This window comes from Ictalurus furcatus, chromosome 29 (genome assembly GCF_023375685.1).
Source record: "Ictalurus furcatus strain D&B chromosome 29, Billie_1.0, whole genome shotgun sequence".
NCBI classification, from domain to species: domain Eukaryota; kingdom Metazoa; phylum Chordata; class Actinopteri; order Siluriformes; family Ictaluridae; genus Ictalurus; species Ictalurus furcatus.
Genome location: NC_071283.1, coordinates 2871737 through 2893230, shown reverse-complemented (window position 1 = coordinate 2893230; position 21494 = coordinate 2871737). Strand labels below are relative to the sequence as shown.

The following is a 21494-nucleotide window of genomic DNA, read 5'->3' as shown; positions in this document are numbered from 1 at the left end:
GTGTTGCTGTGTAAATACAGATCAAAGCTTTTCACCAAAAAAAAACAACAAAAGACTGGGTTTGAAAGAGAAAGAGGCTGATTTTGCAACTCGGCGTTTAAAAAAGAAAAAAAAAAAAAAAAAGCCCGTGCTGACGGATCGAACCCTTCGACGCCGAGAAATGATGTCCTGTGGAGTCGCTTATTTTATATTGCCTCAGTGAAGATGCCTTTTTTTCCCTTCTTCTTTGGTTTCCTTTTAAAGCTTGTTTACGACTTGGACGCTGACGTGACGACGAAATGGCAACAAAACCGCGCACGCGCTTAAGGCACGTCCGGAGCGACGTTCGGACGTCGAGGAGCTCGGTTCGGCGTCCGAGCGCCGCTTCCAGGTGGCGAGAGGACGCGAAAATAAAGACACGCTCGTCCCGGGAGCCGAATCGGCGTTCAAAGCGCACCTGTTATGGTTTTTCAGATATTCCCTCTCATGTAGTGTGTTATCGACGTAGCTGTTTGTGAATGTAAAAAGTCTGCAAAGTTTCAAAAATCGACGCGCAGGACAAACGGAGTTACCGACTCCTAAAAGAAGGAATCGATTCTGAACGGCTGAATCGAGTCGTTCGTGATTCCGGACTTTACTTCCTGTACTAACCTACGTAGGTCTGTAACAAAAAGCCCCGCCTCTGCTCTTCATCGGCTGCTCGCTGACAGACGGAGCTGAAACCCGTTACGGTAGTGGGCGTTTCCTTTTTGAAACACGCTGACAGCGGTAGACCAATCACAACGTCTGACCAATCAGAGCAGAGTATGCTCTCTGAAAGGAGGAGTTCAGAACGAATCATTTAGAACGGATCATTTAACGAGTCGTTTGTGACACTGGGGGGAAAAAAAGGTAATGCTGCAGTTTAAATTATGAGCACGTTAAAGTGTTTGTAGACCTCGGATGCGTGTGTGAGACCTTTAAAACAAAATTAGGCCCGTTTCAGAGCCGTAACCGGTGCGCTTTAACGCCTGACATCAGCTTATCTGTGATCTGGAGTTCGTAGTCCTTCCTACCGTGTCAGCTGTGGTCCTAATCTCATCACCGTGTCCGGGTTTCGAGATGTCACTTGTGTACGTGTGTACAGTATCCATAGAACACTTTGCAAGTGCATATCACATCATAAGCTATGTTTTTTTTTTTAAATATATGTATATGTTATTATTTTTTTTTCACTTTTGAGATTTTTTTTTAGTTTTTTGTATATGATTTGCCTCCCGACGTCTCGTGAACACGTTCAACTTGCTGTACGTGGTGGTGTTAAACCGCCGGACAGGAAAAGAGCGGGAGGAAAGAATTTATTTTACGGGTCTTCTAGAGACACTAGCCGTACGAGAGCTCGGGCCGTGAGCCGTAAGTGTCTAATCTATGCATTCTTTTAGCTCGAGAGGAAAACGAAGCGAAATCAGAAATAAGAGAGACGCCTTTCGCGTCACATGTCGAGGGACAATTTCAGAAGGACGTTGGCCCGAAACACAAAAGAAGATTTTAAAAATTTTATTTATTCTATTTTATATCCGTACGTGACCTGCGCTCGGACGTTCTCTCGACCGTGGCTCGCACTAAAGAAATCGCTCCACGACGAGAAATAAAGAAACCGGGTCGCTGAGCTATTTTGGAGAGGGAACTGTTATGAGATATTGTTGAAGTGGCTTCAAAAACACTTTGTTTTACCTTTTGGTTTGTCGTTTTTGTCGGCCATTTTGTTCTTCACACTCGAATTCGACATGTTTAACGCTTTTAATTGTTTCCGGTTTTTTTGCACAGCTTCCCCTCATTTTTTTCAGTGTTCTCACCGGACCTTGTTCCAATCTCTGGAACAGAACCACAGCGGAGCGTGCAGATTCACGGGATTTAGATTCAGTAGAGATATGACTTCCTGGTTACACACACACACACACACTCACGCACACACAGTTGAATTCTTGTGGAAACAATGGCTTCTTCTCCTCTACACTACTTTGTACCCCCATACTAAATGTAATCTGTTGTGAGAATAAACGGCATATCAGAAACACTAATCCCTTCCTTTCTCTTTATTTCTATCGTAAACTCGTCCGGGTTTTAGTCACGGGGCCACATCTTCCGCAGGTCGAACGCGACGGCGAGGCGGTTTCTTACGAGACGATCGCGTCCTGCGCTTCTTGGTTTTCGCCCCGTATCTCGACGCTCTAGATTTCCGCCTGCGGATCTTTTTGTACCGACGCGCCGCCTCGGAAGCCCGATTCTCTACGAGTCCGGCGGCCGGAGCGTGATTCGGATGCGCAGGACCGTCGTTCGGGGAAAGAGAAGGACGGCGGGGGTGTTCTAGGGCAACTTCTGGGAGAGTGGGGTCAACGGGAAGCCGTTCAGAAACACTTGGGGCGCTGGTGAGCGAGGGGTCAGGTTGAGGAGGAAGAGGAGTCGTCGGAGCTCCGCCTTGTTTGTCTTTCCTCCTCGTTTTCTTGAGTTTTTCATGAAGTGCCAGTCCGTTCAGGAGACCTTTCGCTGCTGCACGTGCCAGTATGTTCTGTACGGTTTCTGCTTCCTAACACACACACACATCAAACCTTGTATTTAACGACATGTTCATTGATATTAGACAGTGTTAGTGTCGAGAATACATGCCTGTATGTATGATGCTGGCTTTATTTTAGTGTGTGTGTGTGCGTGCGTGCGTGGGCACTGATTCGGTTAGACAGCAGAATGTATTATTTACACGAAGGCAGTGCTGTGCTGGCAGAATTTAGGCCAGCGGCACAGTTAAGGTTAAATCCGAGTGTGTTTCTGTGTTTTCTTCTCCTCAACGTCTACAACCAGCATTTCTCTTCCACACACAGACACACACCTCTCGCTTCAGCACGCAGAGGAAGCAGCCCTCGCCGGTGTCCGAAGCCTGCAGTCTTAAGAACGTCTCCTCATCCGTCCATCCTGTAGATACTATCCTGAGCGAGAGAGAGAGAGAGAGGTTAGTGAAGAATGAAACAACGAAAGCATTAAACAGCATTTAAACTGGTAAATACCGAGCGCTGAGATTTCTGACACCGGAGACTCCTTCCATAAAGCGCTACATAAACGCCTCGTCACAGTAAAGCTTCGACACGCCGTGATGGAGTCGGGTTTTTTTTTCTTCGATGTTCAGATTATTACAGGATTACGAAAGTCTCCATGTTCGCTGTTACTATAGAAACGATAACGTATTAGGAACTTCTTAACGATCGGATTCGAGAACGCGACGGGTTACGTCGCAGCGTGACGCGGATTCGATGACGGCTCGTGACAGCAAAAACGCGCAGGAACGATTAAATGATACACACGTTTCATTGCGTTGTGGGGGGAGGGGGTTAATATCGTGTAATATTGTACACTGATATTAGTACAAACACTGAAAACCGACTCAAACCCGTAATAAAAGGAAAAATAAAACACACACACACACACACAACCCCGCCCCAGAGTTTGACTTTTAGAAAAATTAGCTTTTTTAAAAAAAATTGATCTTTATATCATTTTTTCCGACTGAACACGGTGGACGTGTGTGTTCCTGCGTATGTAGTCGTATAGCGCGAGGTGTTCCAGGCCCATGAGCTGCTTAATAAAACGCTTTTGAACCGTCGCCATGGTTATTGACACTTCAATCATTGGACTTAGTGGTGTGTGTCGGGAGGGAATTAATTTTTTAACTCTGTGTGTGTGTGTGTGTTTGTGTGTAAGTGTAGACAGACACACACTAATCTCTAAAATGGTCTAAAAGTCTTAGTACAAATTACGAGTTGTTTTTAATTCCTTCACTTCTCAAACCCTGACGCAGAACATTACTCCATCAGGAACGCGTTTCGAATCGGTTAGGTGAAAACCGAGATAAAGGTAAAGGTAAAGGTGAGAGAACAGCTTGGACCTTGTTAGAGATCGTTTTCAAACCGTTTCATTAAAATGTTCACACACACACGGACTTCACAGCGTCGTGTCTTCATGACTACTGACTTTGAGCTGAATGCTGAGAATCAACACGTATATTAGAGGTTTTATTTATTTATTTATTTAAAGTTAGTCCTCACTGTAGAACCAAATGTCCAAGGAGTATAACCCCTCCTATAACTCCTCCTATAACTCCTCCTATAACTCCTCCTATAACCCCTGACCCCTACCAAGCTGTACAACACCAAACAAAACACCACACAAACACTTATCCAGCCTAAAACACCCCACCCCCTGGATTTATGTCTTAACTCCACCCAGGTAGGAGGAGCTGGATCAGATCTGACTCCACCCCTTAGATTTCGGTCTTAACTCCGCCCAGGTAGGAGAAGCTGGATCAGGTCCGACTCCACCCCATGGATTTCTGTCTTAACTCCGCCCAGGTAGGAGGAGCTAGATCAGGTCCGACTCCACCCCATGGACTATTTTTTTTTTTACCATGAGGTGTATTATTTTTTTTTTGTCCTCTACAGTATGTCGTCATTGATGTCGTCCAAAGACGTGTGTTGTAGGATGATCAGCATTTCCAAATTATTCGTAGCGTAGTGTGTGAACGTGCCCTGCGATGGGTCGGCACCCCGTCCGGGGTGTCCCCCCGCCTCGTGGGGATAGGCTCCAGGCTCCCCGTGACCCTGAAAATGGATGGATGGAGCGTGTGAGCATCCGAGCGTGCATGCCTACCTGAACGGCCGTAACTTGGTCCTGGCAGCGGCGTTCTTGAGCGCTCTCTTCACCACCAGCTCGTTCTCCTCGGCATACACCGAGCACGTGCAGTAGACCACGCCGTGCACCTTGGGAACTGTAGTTCATGAATCACACAACCGTCACTCATCAGAATCACAGAAACCCCAACGTTAGAGTCAAGCATCAACGATCAAAAATGAAACGTTTTATATTTATTTTTATTTTTCACTCTGATTATAAATAATTTCATTATATATGATGATTCAAAATGTAATTCACACAAGTGATTTTCTGATAAATATAAACCTGAATCCCCCCCCCACCCCCACTCAGTAGATCAGCAGAAGTATACTGAATGGAAAACTGCCATATGTAAGGACAAGAACATTGCTCTGGGGTAAAAGAACATCCTCATGCTCACACACACACACCCACCCACCCACACACACACACTTTTAATGGAAAGTCACTGTTGCGTTGCAGTGTGAAAATGTAATACTCGTAGCTTAGCCATAATCTGTGCGTATAAGGGGAGAGCGGCGCAGGAACAGCTGATACAGACGTTCCATCAGGGAAGTTGACTATTCGTTCCGCTAGTGTGATCTTTACACTTTGCGTTTATATTTATTCGTTCGATGCTTTCATTTAAGGAACTTTACAAAGTGAGGCAGCACCGGGCGAAGCTGTTAAAGCTCTTCAAATCCCCCTGAACGACTTCATCATTTCTGATCTTTCTAACGAACTCGCGTCCTATCCGTTTTCAGGGGAAAAACACTAGGACTTTCGACCTCTCGAGCTCCGCTAGCTCAGAACCTAGGAATACAGTAGTGTGTGTTTTCTTACAGGTCAGGGCGTGGCTCAGGTCGTCTATCTGTTTGTGGATCAGGGGCTCCAGGTTTGCGTCGGACACCGCGCCCTGAGACAGATCCTGCAGCAGCTTCCTGTCTGATTGCGAAAACGATACGGCTGATTTGAAAAGTTTCCCTGACGAAGAAACGATCACACGTCACTTGTGTGGCGTTTGAGTCCTGCGGTGTCGCCGTTACCTCCGTCCTCGTTAATAATATGCGCTGTGGGGTCACTGAGTGCTGAAGCTGTGCAGCGGGGCAGCACGAGAACGACTCGAACCTTCTGGAGACGCGAATCGCCTTCGCTCAGCTCGGCAAGTCGTTCAGACAGCAAGCGTACGTCTGTTAAGACACACACACCTCGGACTGATTATACTACCTAGTCATATTCACTCACTCTTAAACATGGCCTGGATATTTATTTCGCTCGGATCTCTTACTTTTGCAGCCAATGCGAGAGAGCGTCACGTGTAGCTCCTCCCTGAGGGCGGAGTCGGCAGGAATCCCGCAGACGTAGACGTGGTTGGAAAAGACCGACGCCTGGACGCCGACGTGAGCTACGGTGTGTGCAGAGAACGACCCCGCTAACAGAATATCCGTGTTTTTGGCCAACAGGGGGCGCAGTGCGCACACGGCCAGACTGCGGGACTTCTCCTTTTAAGAAACACACACACACACACACACATAATGCATGCTGCATACACATACACTTATTAGATACAGGACACGAGTGTGTGTGCGTATAATACGAGTGTGTGACCTGTATTATAAGCGTGCGATCCAGTAACAGCGTCGTCTTGTCTCGAAGTTCTCGCGCTTGGCGTGGAAACAGCAGGACATCGGGACAGTGTGCGTCCTTACAGAACACTCTCCCTTCCAGGTGTGTGTGTGGATCCACCTGGACGAAGCCCTGCGTCTTCAGCGTCACACACACTTCATCCACGCTGCGGAGAACAAAGTGTGCGTACACACGTGGCACGTGTACGTGGCACATGTTAGTCGGACAGTATAGACGTGTGTGTGTGTGTGTGTGTGTGTGTGTGTGTGTGTACCTGCTCTTGAGTGTGTTGACCCAGGCACAGGTGGGTAGTTTGTGTTTTCTCTGGTGCTTTTCCTTCACACTTTTTGGCAGAATGTCATCGATACACACCAGATCCTGCTTGATTCGGAAGCGAGCCAGAGACGCCGCAAGCTTAGTCCTAAATCTAACATGCGTACACACACACACACACACACACACACACACACGTATCAAGTGTATTCGGACGGAAAAAGCCACAAATATATTATAAACTTATGTTTCTGAATAATTTTGCATAAACCTGAAGAGGCTGTCCTCCACCAGCCTCACTTCCTCTACAAGCCCCTCCCCTTCTCCTGTCATTGGCTCTCTGGGCTGGAACTTCCTGTCCTGCAGGTCATACAGCATGACCATCGCCAGGGCCATGAGATCATCCGGCTAAACGTTGTATTAAAAAAAACAAAAACGTTCGTTTCACCCTCAACGCCGAGTTCCAGCAATGTTAAAGAAAGAAAAAAAAAATGCAAACTCGCCATTCGTCGCGTCGCTTGGAAGCAGCTGTCGATCAGGACGTCCTCCAGCAGCGCTTGGACTGAGATCGGATAAAAGATGTCATTTAATATAGAGTAACATGAAAATAAAAACCACTCTGGGGGTGGTGTGCCGTCCCCTCCCCTCCCCGCACCCCGTCTTTGATTACGCTTTGTTCCTTACGTGACGTTCTCGTCGATATCCGAGAGCTGGGTTTGAGCTCGGCTCGGAGTCGCTTATTTCTATACACTTTTTATAAAAGCAACCTTCAGATCCACTAGCGAGAGCATGGAAGAGCATAACGATGTAGAAACAAAACGACCAAAAATAAAAAAAAAAAATCCAGGGCAGACCGCAGCTTCCCACATGATTTGCCGCTTGCTTCAATAATGCATACGGATGAGACGGAGGAGAGGAGGATGAAGTATGGATGAGAGATCCGGCTGTGGGAATTAGGCACTCTGATCTGACGCGAAACAAAACAAAACCTCGTGAAACATACACGTGACGATGCTAGACGCTGACTGTGCGCATTAAAATGGAGTTTCAGACTGTTCGCGATAACATGTCCAGGCTCTCCAGTGCGCTAAAACGTAGCTAGGCCACATGACTATCTTTGGCACTTTGATCACGTCAGATGGTTTCATGCTGTGCAGCAACCACAATGGTTTACGCCTCTGCAGTGTTTCCACTGGTCCAGAGCACAGATGTGACTTTTAAGGTTTGCCTTCCATGGATAGTCTCGCTTCAAAGTCTTATCTTTTGGCCTGTCTCTAGCACCATGGGTGTTCTGAGGATGCAAGCACGGTGATGGTCACCTTAATATGTGGCAGACATTATTTTGCTCACCAATCCGATTCAGTCCTGCTGAGAATGCTGCGATTGCGAACAATAGTCCCCTTGGGGTGTGTTGGAATTTCAGAATCGGGTTCAGTTCAGTTCAAAGCGGTGCAGCCTGGAGATTGCTGAGGATGGTGTATCGCTTGAAGTACCATGAAATTGTTTTGGACCTCAATTCCACGTGGACGTTCTCGCTGTGGTTGCTGGGAGTGTAGTTGCTGCGATGGCCTCGGGACTGCGATTACAACATGCGGTTTTACACTCGGGTCTCCTTTAGTGAACAGTGGACCGGTTCAACAAAACAGACTTCATATAAAAAAACATTTTCCAACTTTCTTTTACTTTCACTCTATCGGTTGTGACCCAGATGAGGACGGGTTCCCTTGTGAGTCTGGTTCCTCTCAAGGTTTCTTCCTCAATAGGGATAAATCCACACACTTAAAATCTGTATCCTGTGTTCATATGTTTCTGTAAAGCTGCTTTGAGACAAGGTCCGTTGTAAAAAGCGCGATACGAATCAAATTGAATTGGACCGAGCGTGTGATTAAACCGCGAATCTCAAGAGAGGAAAGGAGGGGGGGAGGGGTCTCATGAAAGGGAGTAGTCCACTCTCACAGGGAGATGGTCACTACAGATGGCCCCAACCAGTGAGGTCAGCGTGGAGGCGAATTAGGTATATGGACCTCCCATGCTGAGGGAGTAGAACACGTCAACCCTCTGGAACTGACGGACTATCTGTCTGTCCCTGAATTCATGCCCCATGCTGGTCGATTCCAGCATCGCGACATGGCCGACACATCAATCTTCAGCACGCGTGTTGGCGTCGTCCGTCTCGGACTCCGAGACTCCTCAGATGGACCCATCCATGGTTCGCATCACAGCTGGAAACTTGCTTGCCAGGATGGTGAGACGGCGCCTACGCAGCGACGAGTGGTGTCTCACATCTAGGAAAGGTTTGCAGGCGACGAGTGGATTTTTGTCGACGCCAAGATGATTCACCGTCAAACGCAGTTCGTTCAGGCAGAGCTGAGCACTCCGCTAGGTCAGGATGAACTAGCCCATGACTGAATTGTTGTCTGTACCACTGATTCAGCAAAAATGACAGATAATTAAGCAATCAGGCCACAGAGTCAACATCATACTCCCCTACAAGTCCGCTAAGGGGTCTAGGGCTTGTACCGGAGGTCCTTCACATCCTTTGGTATTCGTGCTTTTCTTGACTTGAAAGTCTTGGTGTACTTGCCCGGGTCTACCATCACTACATTACTTCTGAATTTGAACCATTTTCAAAGATTGTGTGGTTTTAATACGATTGTGATATGATTTAGATTTAGTCAAATGTAACACACAAAAGGGATAAAAAAAAAAAAACTGAAATGTATAATAAGCCCTCAGAGATCTCTCAGAGAATAACAGTTAAGCGTGACGGGTCAGAGAAGGTCGAGTACCGCGTCAAACACTGGGGAGAGATTTCACATCGATGTACAGAATGGAAACATTCATTATTTATCTCATAGCCTTTCATTGTCTCGTCCTCTCTCTGTCTCTCTCTCTCTCTCGTCCTCCCTCTCTCTCTCTTTCTCCCTCTTTCTCTCTCTTTCTCCCTCTTTATCTCTCTCTTGTCCTCTTTCTCTCTCTCTTTCTCCCTCTCATCCTCTTTCTCTCTCTTGTCCTCTTAGTCTCTCTCTCATCCTCTCTCCCTCTTTCTTCCTCTCTTGTCCTCTCTCTCTTGTCCTCTTTCTTTCTCCCTCTCTTATCCTCTTTCTTTCTCCCTCTCTCGTCCTCTTCCTCTCTCTTATCCTCTTTCTCTCTCTTTCGTCCTCTCTCTCTTTCTCCCTCCCTCTCTCGCTCATCCTCTTTCTCTCTCTCATCCTCTCTCTCTGTTTCTCTCTCTCATTCTCTCTGTCTCTCGTTCTTTCTCCCTCTCTCGTCCTCTTCCTCTCTCTTATCCTCTTTCTCTCTCTTTCGTCCTCTCTCTCGCTCATCCTCTTTCTCTCTCTCATCCTCTCTCTCTGTTTCTCTCTCTCGTTCTCTCTGTCTCTCGTTCTTTCTCCCTCTCTCGTCCTCTTCCTCTCTCTTATCCTCTTTCTCTCTCTTTCTCCCTCCCTCTCTCGCTCATCCTCTTTCTCTCTCTCATCCTCTCTCTCTGTCTCTGTTTCTCTCTCTCGTTCTCTCTGTCTCTGTTTCTCTCTCTCGTTCTCTCTGTCTCTCTTTCTTTCTCCCTCTCTCGTCCTCTTCCTCTCTCTTATCCTCTTTCTCTCTCTTTCGTCCTCTCTCTCTTTCTCCCTCCCTCTCTCGCTCATCCTCTTTCTCTCTCTCATCCTCTCTCTCTGTCTCTGTTTCTCTCTCTCGTTCTCTCTCTGTCTCTCATTCTCTCTCTCTCTCGTTTTCTCTCTCTCTCGTTTTCTCTCTGTTTCTCTCTCGTCCTCTCTCTCTCTTTCCCTCTCATCCTCTCTCTTTCCCTCTCTCTGATTCTCTCTCTCTCTTGTTTTCTCTCTCTCTCTCTCTCTCTCTCTCTCTCTGTCTGTGTTGGATGATCCAACAATAGAGCAGCGGCTCTCGGTTCCATCTGAAATCTAAACCCCAGTAGAATAAAATGACAAAAATCGGTCTGTTCAAATCTGGTTTTAAATCCTAATCGTAATATACGTCAAATCTACGGGGGGAAAAAATCAGTGCTGCGTAGGCTAAATGTAGAAGACGGTCATGATATCAAGTGTTAAGTGAAAGGGAATTTTACAGTAGGACGTGTATTATGTAGTTCTGATCTATGCATTAGTATAATGTGTGTTCATATGTATAAAACGTGACTTCCACGATGAACAAATTTCCAGTATCCAGGTGAGCTTACTGTCTGAAGCAAGGGCGAATACAGTACTTACGGTATCGATGTTGAACCAGCCACAAAAATTGTTACAACATTTTCACGTGATATTTTGGGAGTTAAGCAATTTCAACAAGTCTATACGCTGTCAATGAAACCAATCAATCAATAAATGAATAAATCGATCAATAAATCGAAAGTACAAGCTATTTAATGGCGCGACTTACATTTCAGAGTGTTGAATGCCAGCTCGTAAGCCCAAAGCTCGTTTTGCTTCGCGTGGTTCTCATTCCCAGTGTCTCCGGCAGCCGGGTGCGGGACGGGGGCATAACTGGCATACCTGTAAACCAGGGTCTTCTCCACACAGGATGCTCGGAAAGCGTCGGCCGCTCGCTCGTACACGCGGTCCGGAAATCCCGGCTTAGTCATGACCTTCAGTCCCTGCTGAGGGAGCTTCAGACGTGCACTTCGTAGTGGACCTGGTACACACCGAAATAAATAACTAACCCAGCAGTGCAATTTCCATTCTACTATTATAAGTATAGGAGACGCGTTAAGCTGCCGGTCCACTTTGTTAGACTGAGACGCTCAAGGTGACACCCTTCTCTATTTTACACACACACACACACACACACACACTGACACACAACACAGAGAGGTCAGGTGTCACTCTGACAATAAAACACATTACCAGGCGTATCACATGGTGCACGAACCTTCCCTTCATCCGTCAGGTACATTATCACCAACACAATGCACCATTCTCCTGTGGTCCAGTGGTGGAACAAAAGAAAGAGGCAGAGAAGAATTCCTCTAATTTATTAATAAGTGAAGCGAGTGAGAGTGAAAGTGACGATTGATGACCAAATGACTGTAGACAGAAAATACTGTGTGAAATCAAATGGAAATGAAATCCAGACAGAAAGGAATACTCTGACGGAAGACAGCACGTGTTAGCCGCGTCCGAAATGTATTGTAATCAAACGATCCCTTAAGTGCTTAGAATTTCACCATGAACATATCGAATGGGGTTTTTTTGTTTGTTTTAAAGGTGGACTATCTCTTTCTTATAAGACTCCTCCAGCCGTCGAACCCAGCTCCTGTTCTCCTGTCTTTATTGATCGACTGTCGACTCTGAACATCTGCCCCGTTTACAATTTAGTTGGATTATCTGATCCAAAGACTCATGATTACTCGTGTTGAATCTCGGATTCTCTTGAGGTTTCCTCTCCTCATCACTGTCGCGCTCGCCTCGCCTCGCCTCGCCTCACCTCACCTCACCTCGCCTCCCTGACTGGACATTACGGCTGGCTGTATAATTAAAAGGAACTCGGCCGTGAGTCTTTCGAGGGAATTCTGCAGCGTCAGAGAGGCTCGGCGAGAGCTGTGAGCTGTACCGAGCCAGAGGACGCTCTGTATTTTTAACACGGCCTGGTTAAAACGTACAGCGTGACGTTACTTTTACGCGTCAGAGCTAGCGCTGCGGAATGCACTGGAAATTAACATCGAGCGTGTAAGAAAACGACGGCAACGCATCCATCACAGCGGCCTAATTCATCCGTTTTAAAGTAGCCGCTTGCGTTCGATCTCTGATTCGATCGAACTCGTCAGGTCGCTTTCGCAGTACCGCTGAAAATAAAGGAGAGAAAGAAAAAAAAAAAAACAACAACCAGAGAATTTTCTTCTTCCCGTGATCTTCGGGAAATTCGTATCATGGAGCTTGCGTTGGTCTTTTCTTGTTTGCGTCTCGACAAGTCTACAGATAATAATAATAATAATAATAATACACACTATAACTGTGTGTTCAAGAAGTAATTATAGCACGAACAAGCTATAATACATTGCATTCGCGAGTTTAAATAGATACAGGACGAGTTCCATTTCCCCGGGAAGGATTTTCTTTCGTCAGCTCCTGAGTGACATGACACCAGAGTTTGTTTAAAGCACAGGTGTAAGAGAAGCAGCAAGGAGACACTGATCCACCACACACATACACCTTCTCATCTCATCTCAAACCTCCTCATCTGTATCTCTCTTTTCCAGCCAATTAGAGTCCATGACGCCTGAATGATTCGGGTTATGAGGTTTCTTTTGTCCCCCGATTGTTTTTTGTCTCTGTTTAAACCCCTGAACAGCGGATTCAAGTGTTTACATTTATGTCTACAGACAGCTGAGAAAAATGAGAGTGGGCGTGGCTGTCACTGATACCTCGCCCGCTCTTTATGGCATTTTCTTCCTTCAGGGTGTCAGGAGAGAGAGAGAGAGAGAGAGAGAGAGAGAGAGAGAGTTTGTGCTCCACAGATGTAAATTCGCTACGGTGCTCCTGCTGGAACACAGTCTATAACGCAGCTTCGGTCTGGGTTATGATATTAAGCTTTGGCTGCAGGTCGTGTTTGTTAATTGGCCTGGCATGTAGTTCTTTTCAGGAAAACAGAAAAATGTTGGAATGAAAGCGTTTAGGAATCATCTGTATGTGTCCTTCGTTGGTATAGTTATTCCTCAGTGCTGGAACGTTGTTCAGTCCGTACAGGATTTCGCAAAGATTTTTTGGTGATTGTTGTGACCAAAAATGTTCGATTTTGCTGCGTTTTTTTCTTCTTTCAAATTTTTCCATTAAAACCACTAGTTTTTGTGGAATAGGTGAAATTGCAATTGCACAAAATTGTTCTGCACGCTCTTCCACAGTGATGTTTGTTGGTAAACGAGAGCTTTTAGCTGCACTCATGTTCGACGCACGTGACTCGAAGAGGGCTTTGGCTGAATGCGCGCAGTGATGACATCACAAGACGCGTCTTCGCGCAAATCTGAGGAAAAGCTGCGGTAAGTAAAAAAAAAATGTAAAAATTACAAGCTCTTCTGAATATTGCGGAGTTCGCTTGATTTTGCATTCATTTCTGCAATCGCAAAATCCTGAAATCCTGCAGGGACTAATTGGAAGAATAAAAATAATAAACCATTTAGCCATGTCTAGATAATGAGTGGAAATTGCCAATGACTAAAAAATGTAGAGAAAAACTGGACCGACAAAACCAAACATAAACAAAAGAAAAACAAACTAAACATAAAACAACAACAACAAAAAATACAAAGCAAACTAAACAAACATAAAACAACAAATCAAACCAGACTAAACAAACAAAAACAACAAACCAAACGAAAAAACAACCAACCAAACTGAACTAAACAAACAAAAACAACAAACCAAACTAAACAAACAAAAAAAAACTAACCAAACTAAACAAACAAAAAAAACAAACCAAACTAAACAAACAAAAAAAACAAACCAAACTAAACAAACAAAAACAACAAACCAAACTAAACAAACAAAAACCAACAAACCAAACACAACAAACCAAACTAAACAAAGAAAAAACAACAAACGAAACAAACAAAACACAACAACCCAAAACAAACGAAACAAACAAAACACAACAACCCAAAACAAACGAAACAAACAAAACACAACAACCCAAAACAAACTAAACAAACAAAACACAACAACCCAAAACAAACTAAACAAACAAAAAACAACAAACCAAACAAAGAATAAACAACAAACCAAACTAAACAAAGAATAAACAACAACCCAAACTAAACAAACAAAAAAACCCTCAAACTAATACAAAAAAAAAAAAACAATCCAAAGAAACTAAACAAAAAGAAACAAACGAATGAAATGATGTACAGTAACATCACAGTGTGGAGATTTTGTAGTGCATTATATACTCAGTAAACACGTCTAAGACTCAGATACTCAGATCAACAGTGACTGCAGGATGTGTTCATTCAAAACTGTAATATAATTTTATATACATGCTTTATTTTTAAATTTAATTAGAACTCTAAAGCAAAAAGTGTTCAGATCCCCTTTCTTACATCAAGTGAATCATTTGGCGGACACGAACCTGTCGTAAAGATCCGTAAATATAAGACACCGATAAGAGACAAAAACACGTTTTTTATTTGTGGAAGATTTTACAAAACGTTCCGATTATCAACAGAAACATGGACGAGATGATGGCTCGGACACCGCACGAGATATTTAGCTTCCAAATCTCTGCATTTCAGCTGAAGTCATTACTGGCGTGATTTATTGCTCGAGTTATTGAGTCAACAGAAAAGCTGGATCCCAAATCAATCCCTACCGACATTTCTCACATCACACCATCTTCCTGCTACCACGGAGCCATCTGAGTGGGACTCGGTCATGAAAGACAGGATGCCATGGTGGGATTCTCTGCTTGGATGGCAGTTGCACTACATCTAGATGAACAGGAGGGGGCAGAATGACCTCGAGTACACCACAATCTAATGAGGAAAGTTTGAACTGCTTTTTGCTTCATAGAGAATCGTATTGAGTGAATATAATGTTCCGTTTGATGACACATAAATCCTATCTATCATTTTAAATGACAGCTCTTTGACTTCGTTTGGAATTAAATATTGATTAGATATAAGACAAAGCTTTTCCCAAACAATACTGTCTGTCACGATTCCAATATGAGTAAATATAAGGCAAAGACACGGAGTTTCTCTGAAATAACGCTCTTATGATGGATCTGTTTTAAGGGAAAAACAAATATTACCCACATAAGAACTTATTAAAGTAGCCGCGGACCATTGTTGAATTTAATTCTTTTCTAAACAGCATATAGACTTTTTGCATAGTCCCCTGGTGTTACAGGAATCTTATAATGTGCCAGAAACTCATTCGAAGTGAAAAGAAAACCATTTAGATTAAATAACGGATACACCGATATGATGCCGGTCTTATTTTCAGCTCGTTGCTCAGAGCAACAGTCCGCGCTGACACCGTGACCACGTGACTCGTTGCCGCGGGCAACGCTAGGGAGCGTCACGAGAGTTCTAAATTCTAAATTCTTACTCAGCACTACTCACTAAGACTCAGTGACTTTCTCCTATAACTGTCGCCCATCAGTGGTTAAAAACGAGTGGACAATGGCAGACAGAGATGAACAGGAAGAAGTTGGATCAGGAGCACCAGAGAAGAAGGAAGCTGTGAGAGATCTCCATGAGAACATCTCTGGGAAAATGCAGCAAGTGAACCCCTCCTTTTGTAACAACAGAGAAACCTATTTGCAAGGGCACGTCCTTGCCAGGTATCTCTACCGCCAGGATGCGTCCAGATGTCCGGAGATTATCCGGCTTCTGAACGAGGATCAGGAATTAGCCGAAGTAACATTGCACATACATGCCAGGAACTTTAATTTCAGATTCATGTCTCTGATCGAGGCTCTCAGATCGTTCCTTAAAGTGCTTTGGCCAGAGGATGAACCTCAGATTCAGCAGCAACTTATTACTCACTTCAGTTATAGGTATCTTCAGTGTACTAGACAGCCGCTCAATTTACAAGCTGATTTGTACTACATGAGCTGGGCCATAATCTTACTGAATGCTGATCTTAATGGCGATCCCGAAGGGAGGAAAAGGACTTGTGAAGAATTCATAGTGCACGTGAAAAAAGTGAATTGCTTCTCACAGTGTAATCTGGAAGAGTGGAAGGATGTTTACGAATCGATCAAAAGAAAGCCGCTAAAAATGTTCAGAGTGATAGCCAGATGTCAGGCTGGAGACGAAAAGGAAACGGAAAAAGCAACAGAGCAGGGAGAAGTTGCATCTGGAGTAACAGAAGAGGGAGAAGTTGCATCTGGAGTAACAGAAGATGAAGATCAAATGCAGGAAGCGAACCTATTTCAGATACGAAAAAAAAAACAGGAGGCAGCAGAAGTCCTTGGGAGGCACCTCTTCTACCAGAAGGAATTCAGATGTCCGGAGAATATCCGGCTGCTGAGTGAGGATCTGGAATTCGCCGACGCAACAGTGAAAGCGTACGTCTCACACTTTAGGCCTTTGCCTTGTCTGGACAAGGATTTCCGACGGTTCCTCAGTATGTTGTGGCCAGAAGATGAACCTGAGCTTCAGCATCTACTTGTAAAGCACTTTACTCGTCAGTTCCTTACCTGTACTGAAGTGTCACTCGAGTTCCAGCCTGTAATGTACTACCTGTGCTGGAGCATGATCATACTGAATGCCGATCTTAATGGCGGTCACAAAGGGAGGAAAATGACTCGTCGAAAATTTCTAACGAACCTGGGTTGTGCGACTGACTTTCAGTTTTCTCTTAAAGTCATGAGGGAAATCTATGACTCGATCAAAACGCAGCCACTAACAGCGTTCACGGTGAGAAGTAGATGTCAGGCTGCGAAACCAAAGGATTCCGGCTCTAACTCATCATTTGGGACTGAAAAGAACCCTACCACTACTGTCTACAAGAAAGGAAATCTCATCTGCAAAAGAGTTATGGACGAGAATGGGAGACGAACCAACATAGGCCAGAGAGCATGGAAACCATTTACTGCAGTTCTAAAAGGCATGGTCCTGCATCTACAACAAGACACAGACAAGCATGCCATTAGACTGCATCATGCCTTGGCCTACCCCGTATATCACAAAAAGAGGCCTCATGCGCTGAGCCTCAGGACCGCAGACGCCAGACTCTTCTACTTCCAGGCCGAGAGTGAAGTAGAGCAGGCATCGTGGGTCGCCATCATTAACCGCATCGCCGCCCGTTACTCTGCTCCTCCGCTCACTTCAGCTTCACGTGACATCAACACATACTGCCCTCAGCTCCTACCTTCATACCCCACCACTCTGACTCTAGAGCAGCAGCTCGAGTTCCACAAGGACCAGATAAAGAGGGTTCCATTGCAGGAGGTGCAGGAGCTGCAGCGCCAATTAATGTATGTGAGAGCGTTACAGGAGCTCGTTGCAGAAAAGCCTTCAGCGACTCAACGTAAAGGATAATCGCGCACTGCTCTCAACCATGTACATAAACATATGAAGTATCATTGCTTACGAAAAGAAATAAAGATCATTCAAATGATACGATGGCTCGGATACACTTCTTTGCGTGTCTAATACAGTATAGTTACTATAGGTGCTTCCGGTAAAATTGGCATCCCTTCTTCCTTTTCATCTTCATTATGGAATCAGTGTGTCCTTATGAAATAAACATCATCATGCAGTGAACGTGTCACTGTGGAAGAAAAGTTTCATGATGAAGTGAAAAAAATATTGTAAAATAAACGTGGCGTGATTCAATTCAATTTCAATTCAATTTGATTTGTATAGCGCTTTTTATAAGATGACATGATGACCTTGAGAGGATCCAGACTCCGAAGGGAACCCGTCCTCATCTGGTAACGACGGATAGTGTGAAAGGAAAGGAAAGTTCGTTATGGTTTTATATGAAGTCTGTTTGCTGAACTAATCCACTGTTCAAAGGAGACCCGAGTGCAAAACTGCATGTTGTAATTGCAGTCCCGGGGCCTTAGAAGCAACCGTACTCCCAGTAACCACAGTGAGAGTGTCCCTCTGGAATTGGAGTAGACACCTCCAGGGTCGGTTCGATTCCCACCGTGGCCCTGTGTGTGCGGGTACTCCGGCTTCCTCCCCCAGTCCAAAGACATGCATGGTAGGCTGATTGGCGTGTCCAAAGTGTCCGTAGTGTATGAATGGGTGTGTGTGATTGTGCCCTGCGATGGATTGGCACCCTGTCCAGGGTGTACCCCGCCTTGTGCCCGATGCTCCAGGTTTATGTAATGTAATGTAATGCAATGCAATGCAAGAGCAAAATCATCTTGTTTTCTCCTCTGTTTAGAACAAACTAAGGAAAACAAGACAGTTTTTTTTTTTCCAAATCATGAGAAATTTATTCAACTTTATTCCGTATACAAGGATCAAACTTAAAAAGATCTAAATGGTTTCATTCAAAAGCACGCCGCCATGAACACGGACACGAAACGTCCCAAACCCCGGTCGTCGTTTCTTCAGCGTTGCTCGACACCTAAAGGAGGAGATCTTTGACCCTGGCCAGATCGGACCGGCCCGTCTTGAGATCGGGACTGCTTTTAAAAGCAACCGTGAGGTAGAATTTAGTGTACAAAAATAACAAACAGTCTCTGGAATATTAAGGAAATAAGAAACGTAAGACGGCGTAAAATTAAGGAGGCGAGTACGAGCCCGAATAGAGCTGGATGTGGCTTACTCTGCAGGAAGGTATTAGTAAAGTAGATCCAATATAAAAGAGTATGTGTTTTAACATACTTCTACACAGTGTATAACATGGTAGCACCTGATAGACGTTATCGACCCATCCCCTCTCTCTCACACACACACACACACACACACACACACACACAGTTAATAGTGGCTTATTATGTAAAGACACCTTGAGGACATAAACTGTATATAAATCATGAATTATATACAGTTTAAGCTTGATGCGGAGATAAATAAGACACTAATAGTGCAAAAAACAATATAAGTAATCTCAACCTCGACTTCAGAGTACAAACTCGGAGCAAAATCTCTCTTGGTCTTTGTGAACAATCCTGTAAACCTAAATGCCACCACAAGAGGGAGCCGTACAACCCAAAATTGGAAAAAAAACAACAAAAAACCCAATATGGTATATATTAACAAACACGACCCAAACAAACAGGAGATGAAAAGTACTCGAGATAACCGACGTGTACTAACTGTTTCCCATAACGAATACCAACATCTTACGTGAGTTCTGATTTCTGTAAACCAGCGATCAACCTGTTTCTGGAGACCTTCCTACTCCAGCACACATTGCTAATCTTTATCTTAATCCGTCTACTCGATTAGCCAGATGCTGGATTTGATTACAGCTGGAACTGAGCTGTCAGGAAGCAGGTCTACAGAAACGGGGTTGATGAACACTGCTGTAAACAAACACGCAACTGATTTACAGAGTCGTGCGTTTTTTGTCCCCCCCCCCCCAAGTGTCGTGTCGTGTCGTCTTGTTCACGTTGTGTTAATCGTAGGCAGCACGTGCGAATTACCCAGAACGTCGACGTTGCTGTGATAATCAGCGGAGAATGATGTTGCGGTGTGAAAACATTAACCACAGCGCAGTAAGTTGACGTAAAAGCAAGCGAGGCAGGACTCGGCCTCGCGCCCTGACCGAGACCGCTACGCTTTACAAACTCGTACGGGATCGCCTTTTTGCAGATTCAGAGTTCGCCAAAATTCTCCACGTTAGAAAATAGCGAAGAACGTTTTTCTGAATACGACCGAAACCAGCAGTGCTACTTCATCAAATTTAATATTAATAATAATAATAATAATAATAATAATAATAATAATAATAATAATAATAAAAATAAATGCTAAAAAGGTTTTTCCTTCAATTCGTCACTTGTACTATACAACGACTTAAAAAGTAGCATTACCTGTTGCGGTCTTTTAAGACTAAACAGCTCTGCGGAAACAGCGCACATGGGCAAGGAAACAAAGCTGACACACACTCCTCTCTCTCACACACACACACACACACACACACACACACACACACACACTCACAGTCTGGAGACTAGAAAGGATGTAAACCTTGCAATCCAATCTCTCTTTATAGGCTAATAATGTGATCCTGATTGGTCTGATCTTGGTCAGAGTGAACCCGCACTAACGGTGATGAGCTCCTTATTGGTCAGCTGTAGGCAGGTAGCGCACTCTGATTGGTCGGCGTAGTGAAGCAGCTCCGTTCACAGAAGGATCTGGGCAACGTAGGGCGAGTGTGTGCTGGCGACAGCCGCGAGTAGTGGAAGATCGCTGGACTCGATCCTACAAGACACACACACACACAAATAATAAATAAATAAACAAACAAACAAACAAACAAAAACTCTTTGCTTGAGAAGCTGAACATTTTCACCTTCTGTGGTTTGGGCGATGTTATATGAGGGTGTGGTTGAATTCTGAATTCTGATTGGTCAGTGTGTTAATGCGCTCGTTCTTGTACGTTATCGTTTCTAAAGCAACAACTTGGACAGGGATTGGACAGCATGTAATCTGACTGTAGCTAGAAATGGATAAAAAGCATGACATTCTAAAAAAAAAAAAAATTGGAATAGTTGGGAAATTGTTGCAGTATGTAGTGTGTGTGTGTGTGTGTGTGTGTGTGTGTGTGTGTGTGTGTGTGGTACCCCAGCGCTAGTCCCAGTTCCTTCACATGGACTCGTCGCTGCCCTCTCAGATATTCTGCCAAAGAACAGCTCTTAAAGTACACCTCCTGCAAGCGGTCCTCCAAGTGCATGACACACTGCAACACACACACACACACACACACACACACACACACACACACACACACACACACACACGTTTAGAAAGGACGTGCGTACGATATCTTCCGAAAATATCGCTAACACGAGAGAGGCAGCGTACGAAGTCTGCGGCCATGTTGAGCGCGTGCAGCTGCAGCACAGACGTCAGGAGTGTGTGTACGAGGTTGGAGACCATCACGTCTCTTCCTATCTGTCCCGGCTCGCACACGCGCCGCTGAGTCGTCGCCACCTGAACACAGAGGCGGTCCGTGTCCGCCACGATGCACACGGCCTCGGCGACCGGCTCGTCCAGCGCTGGGTGCTGCATAGACACACACACACACAGTAATAAGTGCAGTGTAACAAGTACATCACAGCACGCCACGCCCTCAAGTCTTTTATTTCTCACTAAAAACATGGTGAGGATGTCATTATAAGGGCAACTTGTTACAGTGAAGTCAGTTTGACATCTTTAACGTGTTAAGCAACTCAACATGACGCGTCATCGTATATTATATAAACATTCATTAATGCCGTGTTATGTTTAATATACAATATGTAATATGAAGCTGCACTAATGGCAGAGCTGCAGAGTCTGACAACAAACCTAAATATGT

At 44.8% G+C, this 21494-nt stretch overlaps 2 protein-coding genes across 10 annotated transcripts in view; both read right to left on the bottom strand.

Moving 5' to 3' along the window:
* Window positions 1–76: 76 nt before the first annotated feature.
* LOC128604091 (putative methyltransferase NSUN7) lies at window positions 77–13006 on the bottom strand. 6 transcript variants are annotated; one of them, XM_053618897.1, is made up of 12 exons: window positions 11415–13006; window positions 10951–11202; window positions 7062–7120; window positions 6830–6966; window positions 6560–6712; window positions 6268–6451; window positions 5948–6161; window positions 5706–5849; window positions 5503–5604; window positions 4657–4774; window positions 2846–2942; window positions 77–2545 (listed from the first exon to the last, which is right to left on the bottom strand). In XM_053618897.1, exons 1-12 carry the CDS (start codon window positions 11461–11463, stop codon window positions 2087–2089), a joined length of 1968 nt encoding a protein of 655 aa, XP_053474872.1. In that variant the 5' UTR covers window positions 11464–13006; the 3' UTR covers window positions 77–2086. The 6 variants fall into 6 exon arrangements, 4 of the variants coding, with proteins under 4 accessions (XP_053474872.1, XP_053474873.1, XP_053474874.1 ...); XM_053618898.1 differs by having other exon boundaries at window positions 11440–13006; XR_008385138.1 differs by having other exon boundaries at window positions 2412–2545; window positions 2717–2942.
* Window positions 13007–19543: 6537 nt separating this feature from the next.
* fnip2 (folliculin interacting protein 2) overlaps window positions 19544–21494 on the bottom strand; it is a 15161-nt gene continuing 13210 nt past the window's right edge. For 3 of the 4 annotated variants that reach the window (XM_053618892.1, XM_053618893.1, XM_053618896.1), the window contains 2 exons: window positions 20999–21199; window positions 19544–20873 (listed from right to left, as the gene is read on the bottom strand). In XM_053618892.1, coding sequence (XP_053474867.1) covers window positions 20661–20873; window positions 20999–21199 — 414 coding nt within the window. In that variant the 3' untranslated portion in view covers window positions 19544–20660. The remainder of the gene's footprint in view (window positions 20874–20998; window positions 21200–21494) is intronic. The other variant, XM_053618895.1, reaches the window with a different exon arrangement.

Excerpts from the sequence above, each read along its gene's own strand:
- LOC128604091 (XM_053618897.1), bottom strand. The coding sequence starts at position 11,463 with ATGTACCTGACGGATGAAGGGAAGGTTCGTGCACCATGTGATACGCCT. Across the intron at positions 5,605-5,705 it reads TATTATTAACGAGGACGGAG|ACAGGAAGCTGCTGCAGGAT; the intron begins GTAACGGCGACA and ends TTTCGCAATCAG. Across the intron at positions 2,943-4,656 it reads ACCAAGTTACGGCCGTTCAG|GATAGTATCTACAGGATGGA; the intron begins GTAGGCATGCAC and ends TCTCTCGCTCAG.